The sequence below is a fragment of the Marmota flaviventris genome, chromosome 9 (genome assembly GCF_047511675.1).
Source record: "Marmota flaviventris isolate mMarFla1 chromosome 9, mMarFla1.hap1, whole genome shotgun sequence".
In the NCBI taxonomy this organism is placed as follows: Eukaryota; Metazoa; Chordata; class Mammalia; order Rodentia; family Sciuridae; genus Marmota; species Marmota flaviventris.
Window position 1 is genome coordinate 10,653,827 of NC_092506.1, and position 10,737 is coordinate 10,664,563.

The 10,737-nt window shown below is 46.7% G+C and overlaps 1 protein-coding gene across 1 annotated transcript; it reads right to left on the reverse strand.

Moving 5' to 3' along the window:
* Positions 1–5,467: 5,467 nt before the first annotated feature.
* On the reverse strand, positions 5,468–8,425 carry LOC114099839 (secretoglobin family 1D member 2-like). The gene is made up of 3 exons (XM_027944351.2): positions 8,329–8,425; positions 6,312–6,499; positions 5,468–5,500 (listed from the first exon to the last, which is right to left on the reverse strand). Exons 1-3 carry the CDS (start codon positions 8,381–8,383, stop codon positions 5,468–5,470), a joined length of 276 nt encoding a protein of 91 aa, XP_027800152.2. The 5' UTR covers positions 8,384–8,425.
* Between the last annotated feature and the right edge of the window lie 2,312 nt (positions 8,426–10,737).

A 10,737-nucleotide genomic window follows, 5' to 3' on the forward strand; every position in this document is an offset into this window, starting at 1 on the left:
GGGACAAGGTAAGCAAGACAGGAACAAAGGGAACAAAATTAAAATAAATAAATAAATCAAAGTGCCAGAGAGATGATCCCGTTCTAAATGGCCCATGAATGCTTTATTTGCTCTCCGGATTACTTACGGCCCTGCTCTGTTTATCCTTCAGCTGAGGCTTAGGATCCAAGGGAAACGCTGGATTAAGAAATGACAGAGAGCAGAAACCCGAGGTCTCCTGTGTGTACTTTCAGCCGGTTGCACAAGGCCAGAGTCCTTTTACCCAAAGTCAAGCCAAGGACATGGACAAGAAGTGGGACACTCTATTCAGACCCATGACTTGACGGAATTTCACCTGGTATCCAGTCCTTACACACCTTCCCTGTCACCGGCTTAGCCCTTACCTAAAAAATACCCCACATCAGGTGGGGCCCCACACTCAGAAGCTTGTGATCACTCCGTCTTCACTGGGACATTGCATTGTGAACACTGTGTAACAAGTCAAACTGCAGTAACTAAGCCCAGAAAAGACTCAGTGGCAAACCCGTGTTTATGGGGAAAATTAGGGGACGCACAAGTTCAGGATACCTGTATGACTGGTCTAACATTCCCTCACTCCAAAAGGGACTTTGGCTCGGGCTTTTAAATGAAGTTCAGAAACTAGAGACATCTGCCACCCTCCAGGGGCTCCCGTTTATTGACAAATATTTATAGGTCACCTGTTGTGACAAGCAAGCTGCCGTCAATCACTCACGGATTCTCTCCAGAGTGAGCTGGTGTCCATACAGAGAAATAAACTATGGGGGAAGGGAGTGCTGCTCTGACCTGCTTTCAGTCTTCTAGAAGACCTAAATATGGACCCATGAAAAGACTTGATATTTGCAAGCTCTTGCCACACTAATGGAAGTAGCTTTTTGGAGAGCCGTCTTTCTCAGTGACTAGTGAACTTGCACAAAATCCTGTTACAAAAGTTTTGTTTTTTTTTTTAATTACATGAACATTAAGTTTGTTTTTCTAAAATGTTTTATGTGTTCTAATTAGCCATACATGACAGTAGAATGCCTTTCGGCACATCATCGATGAAGTCCAACTCCTCATACTTCTGGTTGTACATGACATTGGGTTACACGGGTCATGTAGTCATATATGCACAGGGTACTAATGTCCGATTTATTCTACTATCATTCCTACCCCCATGCCCCTCCCTTCCCTTCCCTCCCCTCTATTCAATCCAAAGTTCCTCTCTCCACCCCCCAACCCCCATGGCTCAGCAGCCACATATCAGAGAGAACATTTGGCTTTTTTTTTTCCTCCTCTGATTCTCCTTGTCAGCTCTTCTGGATGCAGCAATGTAAACACTGCCTAAAACAGAAACTGGCACCAGGAGTTCGACCACCCATGGACGGACACCTCTGACACAGTGAGTCGTCAAATAAACTTTTCTTACTTAAAATTTTTCTGGTCAAGTCTTTTTATACAGCAGCAAAAAAAATAAAAATAAAAAATAAAAAAAAAATCTGACTACCTCAGGGGGTGATTACAGTCTTCCCTTCAAAGGCATGACACCCCCCCACCCCCCACCCCCACCCCCGCCAAATCCAGCTTCTTCAGCCACATGCTGCCTGCCTACAGTTTCACCCGGGTAATCTCTCTCAGGGGACTGATGCACTGATTAGGTGAAGGTTCTCATACCCCATCGTTGCATCTCTAAATCCTCTTGTATTTTCTCACACATGAGCTTTGAGGAGACACCTCAATCCAAACACTAGCCTTCTGCCCCTGGACCCAAAAGCTCATGCCCATCCCATAATGAAAAACACATGCAGTCTGTTTCCAAGAGTCCCCACGGTATTAACCCTTCCAGCAATGTCCAAAAGTCCAAGTCCAAGTCTCCTCCGAGACTCAAGACAAACTCAGCATGATTCCCGTAAAAACTCAAAAGCAGTTACATGTGCCCAGTATGTAAAGGCACGTGGTGAACATCTCCATCCCACAAGGAGAAACCAGGCTTACAAAGAAGGGCTGGAATCCAGCAAGACCAACAACTCCTGCCCTCCATGCAGAGCCCCAGGCCCATGGCACAGGCTGTTCCTTCCCAGGGGCTGCTGTGGCTCTGAGCCTGACTTTCCCGCTCGCAGCCCACGTGGCCAGCTCGCGGCTCGTCCCCGCTCGGTTCCCGCAGCTTTCCTCAGCTAGGCTCCGAGGCGCTGGCAGCTCTTCATCTTGGGGTCTCCACTGCGGCTCTGGCTTCCTGCTCACACCTCCAGGCATCACCCTATGGGGCAGCCCCACGAGGACTCTGACCCTGCTGCGCTTTGCCCAGCCTCCAGGCCTCCCTTTGAAATCTTGCTGGAAGCCTCCATGAGCACCTAACTCCACCACCTGCTCTCCTGCAGAACCAGCCCCACGTGCTGCCTCCAACGTCTGCCACCTCTCAAGCAGCAGCCAAGCCGACGGGGACCCCGGCTGCAGCAGCCTCTGAGTGGCTGAATGGATGAGCCTGGTGACGCCACTTCCTAGGACCCCCTGTGCCAGTGTTACCGCTGTTGACTGGTGGAGAGTCCTTGCTTCCCCAGGGTTGAAGAATAACACCAGAGAAGCACCCCGAGGCAAGGTCAGAGTGGAAAGTAGAGGTTTATTAAAGGACAGCAGAAAAGACTTCTCCCGGAGGAAGAAGGGGACCCAAGAGGTGGAATCCATTGAAGGGCGGATGTGTTCCCCTTTTTATAGTTCTTTCAGTGATGGGATGTAGGTGGGAAGGCCCGAAGGGTGGGGCACGGGTGGGCCAAAGAAGTAATCTGGGCAGGAAGGACTTTTGAGTCAGCATCTTCAAGTTTGCTGGGAGCTGTTTCATCAACACTTCTTTGGGATGGGCTCTGGGCCTTGGGGACATTAACATTCCATGAGTTGTCCTGCGTTTCCCGGACTTCATTAACATTCCAAGAGTTGTTCAGCTTTTCCCGGAATTCATTCTCAACATGGCCTCCATTTTGGATCTTACTCGATATTAGACCCGATTTACCTAACTACACTGACTGCCTAATTTTAAATCTGGCTTCACAAGTAGGTGCCCCCCTGGCCCCTTCTCGAAAGAAGTTTCACTTTTATACCCTGGAGCCGGAGATGGGTGTGACCTGCCAATTCCTGAGATGCCCTTGAAATATCTGTCCGTTTGTCTCTGGGTAAAGTCTTTAGCATTTCTTTAGTGGTCAGACGTCTTCAACAACCACACATTTCTCACATCCAGTTTTACTCACAGTTTTCTGGCCAACTGCCGATTTTTTCTTTATCTTTCTGCTCTGCTTTCTTCTCTTGATGATCACACAATAAACTTGACTAAAGGCTGCAAACGTACCCATGCCATTGCCTGCATATGTGCTCCCTAGAAATTTTTTCTGCCAGATTAAAAGTCCATCGCCCTTAAATTCAGCCCCCACAGAAAGTCTCAAGACACAGGCAAAATGCAGAAAGCCACTTAGAACAACATGAATGGCTTCTAGTCCGATTCCCATGGAGTCCTTCTCCTCCTCTGAAACCTCATGAGCCTGCCTTTTATTTTATTTTATTTTTCCCAGCACTCTAGTCTTCTGAGCTCCCTCCAGAGTTTCCCATTTAGGTCCACTTACAACATTTCTCAATTTGCAATTCTATTCACTCAACATAAAGGGCTCACCTTCTCTCATATTTCTGTTCACTTATGTGTTTTTTCCCTCCCGTTTGTCACTGCAGATAAACTTTATCAGTTGCTCTATTTTAATTTTCTTCCACCTCTTTTAATATTGCGGCCAGCTATCAAATTTTGCTTTCCCTAATGCTCTTTGTTTTTCTTTGATTAATGGCAACCACAAAAAGAATTCAACATCTCAGGTGAGCTTTCTGAAGCATTCTCTAAAGGGTCCCACGAGGCTGAGGCACCCACAGACCTGGGTCAATGAAAAGCAGGAAGAGTCACTGAAGACCTTTCTCATTGTCTTCTTTCTCTTTCCTCTTTTTTCCTAGTCCCTAACTCAGTAGGACATCATGTTGATTAGCTAGAAAAGATGGAGAGAAAGAAAGGTGGGGGGCTGGGATTGTGGCTCAGCGGTAGAGCCTCGCCTAGCATGGGCGGACCCCAGTTCGGTTCGATCCTCGGCACCACATACAAATAAAGGCATTGTGTTGTGTCCATCTGCACCTAACTAACTAACTAACTAACTAACTAAATAAATAAATAAATAAAAGAAAGGGGGGAAAAGCCAGAAATCATATGATTTCTGAATGTTAAAAATTGAGCTCTATGTCCTGAAAACTGGGGAGCCATTGAGGGTTTACCTTTATGAAGCTCATGAAACACTGGAGCTTTGCTTCCAAACGTTGTCCTTGAGAAACTAATGTGACTCCATTTTTGAGAAACCAGCTTCTACCTTAAGGCTTGTCCTAAGGAAGGGGGCGTGACCCGTGTCCTTGGAAAAACCCACAGAGCACTCCTAAGCCCAAACCCACCCTGCTGATTTGTTTGTCTGTAAATAACAGGAGAGATCTGCCACGCCAGGTGTCCCTGACTCAGTCAGGCTAGGTGAGGACCCATAGCAACCCCCCTAGCAACCACCAATCAGCATGAGACAGAGAAAATACCTGGGATGCCAGATGACCCCCCAGTAGTTTATGGTGGTTGATAACGTGTTGGGAAACCATGTAGTTCAGCACGTACACCCCTCGTGGCTTAAACCAATCAGTTCAAAGGAATCCCCCTCTTGTACTAACCAATCACCCCTACCCAACTTGTTCCCGCCAGTGAATGTGCTAATCAATGTTAAGAGCTGTTGTTTGATTTTCCTGCGGTATGGAATGATTTGCTGTGTGATGTTGTGACGCATAGAATATCCCCCCAAAACCTATAACAAAGGACCGGGACTCACTCCCTGGGACTGCTGCGTCGGGAACGGTTGTGAGTCCAGGCTTGAGCTTTGCAATAAAGACTCTTGTGTGATTGCATCGGATTTGGCTCCTGGAGGTCTATTGGGGTCCCACGAATCTGGCATTACATCCTCATCACAGGTTTTATGATGGATTGGGTATGGTGGTATTTGAGGACAGGAGCCTCCTCAGAGGTTGATGACATGTGACAGGTCATGAGCCTCTACTGAGCACAGTGGCCACAGGAGAGTCATTCTTTGTGACCCTTCATTTAACTCATGGCCAAAGGAATAGGAAACGTGCACGGTAATACAGGATGTTTCCAGAACAAACATCTTCTTTAGTGATGCCTGATGCTCAGGCAGACGTTGGCCACAGGGATTGCATGTGAACAGATTATTACCAAAAGTAACACACAAGTTCTTTATTAAGACCCTCTCATACAAGACCCAAGGTTGAAGGATAACAAAAAGACAAGTAGAGAAGTGCAGAGCTGGTGATTTATTGAAGCAAGACGTTGAAACCTCTACATTTTACAGCAAAGATCAGGGTATCCTTGAAAGACAGTGGAACCAGGAATATATTTTATGCTTCATGGAGTACACTTCTTGAGGAGAATTTCTTTCTGCAATTGAAGAAAAGAGAGAAAAGGGAAAGGTGAGATCGTCTGTACTGCTCCTGAGGTGACATGTCAACACACCAAGGGGAACATGGAGGTTGCCAGCAAAAACACTTTTCAAGGGCAGAAGGCAACTAGAGAGAGAGGGTTTGGGAGAACGAGGCCCGCAGTTGTGGTGGACTTTCAACAACCTGTGCACAATAGTCGATAACCTCTCAGAGTCAGGCAAATATACACAGAGGTGACCCAAGAGTGTGGCTCAAGTCTCTGTGGAAGGTGGAGGGGAAGGGTGGGATTCGACTTTCCCTCCAACTTGGGTCCCATAACTGAGACCCAGAAAAGGGCTGGGTGGGCACTCAGACCCATACTGCTGTCAGGTGACCCGAGGCTCCCTAGGAGATCTGGCCAAGCGGACAAAGAAACCCACCTTCCCTACACAGCGCTCTGACAGTGGTCACTTGTAGCTTTCTCCCCCGCTCCTGTATATACCCAAACTCTCCATAGGACAGTCCATGTGACTGTGACCCATGGGGTGATTAGGACTCTCCCTCAGAGTGTTCCCAGGCACCGAGACTTGACCCTGAAACTTCCTGCCTGGGAACCAGATTGTCTTTCTCCTCAGGACACCATGTGCAAGGTGAAAGTCATGAGCCTCTACTGAGCACAGTGGTCACAGGAGAGTCATTCTTTGTGACCCTTTGTGACAGGTATCCGGCAAGATGGGTGTACCCCCCAACTACAGTGTTTCCTCCACCGAGGGAATCATTCCTGGTAGCATGAGGATTAAAAGCCTCTAGGCATAAAAGAATGACATTACCAGTGCTATTTTAATTTGGTTTCTGTCCAAAGCGGACATCTTATCGGTGCATTCCTTCACCTTCAACTTTGCATCCACATTTTCCGAAGGTGGATTGAACTTCTGGAGCGAGAGCTTGTACAAAGCTGGTGGGATATCCAAGAACTCTAAACTTTCAGTAACAACGATGGGACATGCCAGACCATTGGCTGGGGCACAAAAGAAAAAAAAAAATTTATGAAAGCACAATCAGGACTTTTCCCAGGACTCCCTGATGTTCATCAAGACATGATCCCTAGGGTTTGGAGTTTCCATCCCATAAATGTGTTGATGACAGTGTTAGACCTCCAAAATGATTTCCCCAAGATCACAGAGCAATAGCAGGGCCAAGACCAGACACCCAGCTGCCTGTCCACTCAATTTTATAGGTTTTTCTTAAGGCATACCCAGTCAACATAGTGTCTCTGCTTTGCTGAAATACCCTTTCTGGATGAAATGATTAAATGTCATTGACCAGTCAAGTGTCACATTATGACCCTTGGATATTGCACAAGGGGAGTTTTTGAATCATACAATTTGAGGTGCATGGGGAAGTCAGAATCTTATCAAAGATCAGAAAACTGGAGAAGAGTAATTAAAATTGTTAAAATGTGGGGCTGGGGATGTGGCTCAAGCGGTAGCGCGCTCGCCTGGCATGCGTGCGGCCCGGGTTCGATCCTCAGCACCACATACACACAAAGATGTTGTGTCCGCCGAAAACTAAAAAATAAATATTAAAAAATTTTTAAAAAATAAAATAAATAAAATTGTTAAAATGTGAAAGGTGATATTTTGAGATTGTGTTGGATGAATTTAATTGTGCTATTGGGCACGAGTAATGCTAAAAAGCTGAAATCATAAGAGAGATCATCCATTTGATCTTAAAAAGCAAAAAACTTGTGATTGTCCCCAGTTCTGCAGTGATGTCCGTAATGCAGAGGGTGTCGGGGACATTTCCTGACCTCACTGGGGACTCTTGGAAGTCTGCAGGAACCTGTTTTTCTGGTCTGAGTTCCACATACCCCCAAGGATTTTTGCAACCACCTTGTACTCAGGAGGTGCTCTGCCAGGCTTCTTGTGACCCCCTAACAGACAGCACAACATGGGGAGAATTTGGCGAGGGTGGGATCTGAGACAAGGCAAAGAAACGAGGAGGATCAGCAGGTGACAGAAAAGAGAAAGATGGAGAGAGCCTGCCTCAGCACTCCGGGGAGGAGGCGATGGGAAGTGCCATTGGCAGAATGGCTACAGGTACCTCTGCATCCCAGGAACCATAGCTGAGTGCTGCCACAGCTCCAGTGCTGCCACACTGCGGATGGACTCCGAGAAAGCTAGAGGTGCTCCTGGTCACGTTAAGCACTGTTTGATCTCAGAGCCCATTTTTAGGCTTATTATTCAGAGGTTGAGAGAGCAGTGGCTCTTTCTTCTTGGACTGGGATTCCTCCACACATCTGTCTAGCAGGGACATTTCATGCATCTGCATTCAGGGGCTAAGCTGTAGGCTCAAGTGGCACCTAAAAGCCTCTGAGGAGCAAACCTAATGATTACAGACTTGGCTATATAGGGGCACTCGTGACGTGAATTATCTTAGCCCATCTTCATAGCTATTCAGGTTGGTTTCTATAAACACACCTATATTTTGGAGAGGGGGGGCACTGGCCCAGGGTCGAAGGCTGGTAAATGACAGAGCCTAAATTCACACTCAGATCTCTCATGATATTCTGCAGTGTTCCGAGTACAGATCGCAGGGAAAGAGGGAGTGTCTGCCTCTAATTCCTAACATTTGCCTGGAGTGACTTTCTCTAAAAGTTTCTAGGTGTTGAGGAGTTAATGAAAGGAGCCCTGAGTTTTGAACAGTCGATTCACAAACAGAAGAACTCTGCACATGGCTGTGGTTCAGATCTCCTCCTTACCCCACCTACTCCAACAGCTTTATCTAGTGTTCAGAGACAGGTGCTCACCAGGGGCTGGTGCTAGCCTCACCACCATGGATACTCACCTTGTTTGCAGCAAAGGGCCAGAGTGACCAGCAGGACACACACAGACAGTCTCATGGTGCTTTCTTTGCTTTGAGCTTTAACAAAGGATGAGAGATTTGTATTCACCCCAGGAGCCTGTGCAGCCTGTGGAGTCCGGGGCTATTTATACCTAGTCAATCACACAGGTCCTGCCCACAGAAGCATGTGGCAGGTCACAAAGCCTGGCTTGCAGCCCTCCTTCCTGTTGAGGGTTGATACCATCCATCAGTGTCAATCCCAACGCCTGCCTCCATTCCAACTGGGATAGAGCCCAAGACAACAACCCTTGGGAACTCTGCCCTGCCTTCCATATGCACAATAAGGTGCCTCTGCAAATGAGTCACAGTTTGGCTCTGTGCTTTTTTATGTTTATGTCTTTGTCCTTTGTCTTGGTTCAGAGGCCCAGGGTGTTCTGACATTGGGAGGAGAGACCAGGGTACCTGGGATGCAAAGTATCTGGCTTTGACCATGGGAGAGCAGGTGCACAAGACGACTCCTCTTCAATCCCCTCTGCATGTGTGTACCCACCTCTTCCCATTGCTCCTTCTGAACAAGACATTTCCTCTCTCTCTCTCTCTCTCAGCCTCTTTTATCCCACCTTCTTCACCACATAAAGAACTTAAAACATAGTTTAATAAATACCTCCCTCGCTGGAGAATTTTCTTGGGGAAAACAACAGCTCCACCACTTCTTTAGCTGGTCTTACTGTGAATAGTCTTTCTTTGGAGGTGCAATTTACAGCAGAGAAAAGTTTTCAACATTCTTGCAATAAGTGGAAGCCCCCTGTCTCAGCTGAGGGCTTTATACCACAATGAGGCCAAAAAGATGATGAAAGGACCCCAGCTAGATCCTGGAAGTCAGGAGGCAGTGAGCGTCAGAGATGTTGACAGCTCCTGTGACTGTTCTGCTCATGGCCCCTCCTGGAGAAGACAATGGGAGTGAACTGACAGGTGGACAGAGAAGACACCCACTGCCTGCCTGCCTCCTGGGTTTGCCAATCCCCACTCCTCCACCCAAGCTTGTCTCACTTGGGCCGATCGCAATGGAAGGTGAGGACAACTGCTAGCCACAGGATCACACTCCTTACCTGCTGTGCAATACTGGTCCACCCTGCTCCACGTGAGTAGAGGAATTTTCTGTCTTAGTTCTACAATCCAATCCCCTGGGAGTCCTTGAAAGATATTTGGCTCTGTGGGTGATGATATTAGCATGGGTGGTGAGGTGATGCTTTGAGAGACTTCTCTCAGAGTTTTCTTGCTGCATTTTATATACCTACTCACAGAGGCCTTTCATACTTATCAGCATGGCTACTATCAAAACAACAGAATTACACATTTTGGCTACAAAATATGGAGAAAGAGGAAACCTGGGCATTGTTGATGTGAATTTAAAATGTGGTAGTTGCTAAAGAAGAGAGTGTGGAAGTTCCTCCAAAGTTGATTATAGAATTTTAATATGAATCCAGCAGTTCAATTTCCTGGTATATTTCCCAAAGAATTGAATAAAATACTTGAAAAGCCCCATGCATAGAGGAACAATTCACAATAGACAGGAAGCAGAAACCACCTGAATGTCCACTAACAGAGAATCACAAAATAAAATGGGGTCTGTCCATATGATGTATTATTATTGGGCCTTAGAAGCAAAGAAATCCTGTCCAAGGCTACAGTGTGGATGAATCTGGAGGACATCTTTCAAAGTGCAATCAGCTAGTTACAATGAGGAAAATACAGTTTGATTTCACAGAGAAAATGTATCTATAACAGTCAAATTGATAGGAACAGAAAGTGAAAAGCAATTTCCAGGAAGAAGGAAAAGCATGAGATACACAATAAAAAAATCAAATTCCTCCGAATAGCGGAGTGTGCTGCTGAGAGAGGCCACATGGGCTGACTCCCACCGACTTTGGGACAGGTGAGGACACCTCTTGGGGAACTGGAACCCAGAAGTGGAATTGTGGACCTTGGCAGATGTAGTTGTTTGCAAGATCCTTCCCCATAGAGGTTCTACGGGGGTGTTACGTGGGAAAACTTCAGGAACTTGGCTATTGAGAGGAAAATCATGAGAAGAAGACAACATTGAAGGTGAGCCAAATAAATGTGAGGAGAAATCTCAAGTACAGCAGTCCCATGTGAAGAGATCTCCAGTCCGACTCCAGGGCCAACTGGAAACAAACAAACAAACAAACCGAAATCTCCTCCTGGAGAAAACAATGCGAAAGCTGTGCATGTGGAGAAGAGCTCGTGGTTGTTCATCCCCAGGTAGGCAGCTCAGCTCACACTAGACACAAAGCACAAGTCTCAGGAATATGAACAGAAGTTGCACAGGGGTGAGGAAGGCAGAGAAGGCTTCAGTGATCCCCAAATCTTTGAAGTGATCCCCAAATCATG

Bases quoted from the DNA above. Each gene is read 5' to 3' on its own strand.
- LOC114099839 (XM_027944351.2), bottom strand. From the start codon at position 8,383: ATGAGACTGTCTGTGTGTGTCCTGCTGGTCACTCTGGCCCTTTGCTGC. The intron at 6,500-8,328 runs GTGAGTATCCAT...TTTGTGCCCCAG, and splicing joins GGCCCTTTGCTGCAAACAAG to CCAATGGTCTGGCATGTCCC. The intron at 5,501-6,311 runs GTAATGTCATTC...CTTCAATTGCAG, and splicing joins ACCAAATTAAAATAGCACTG to AAAGAAATTCTCCTCAAGAA.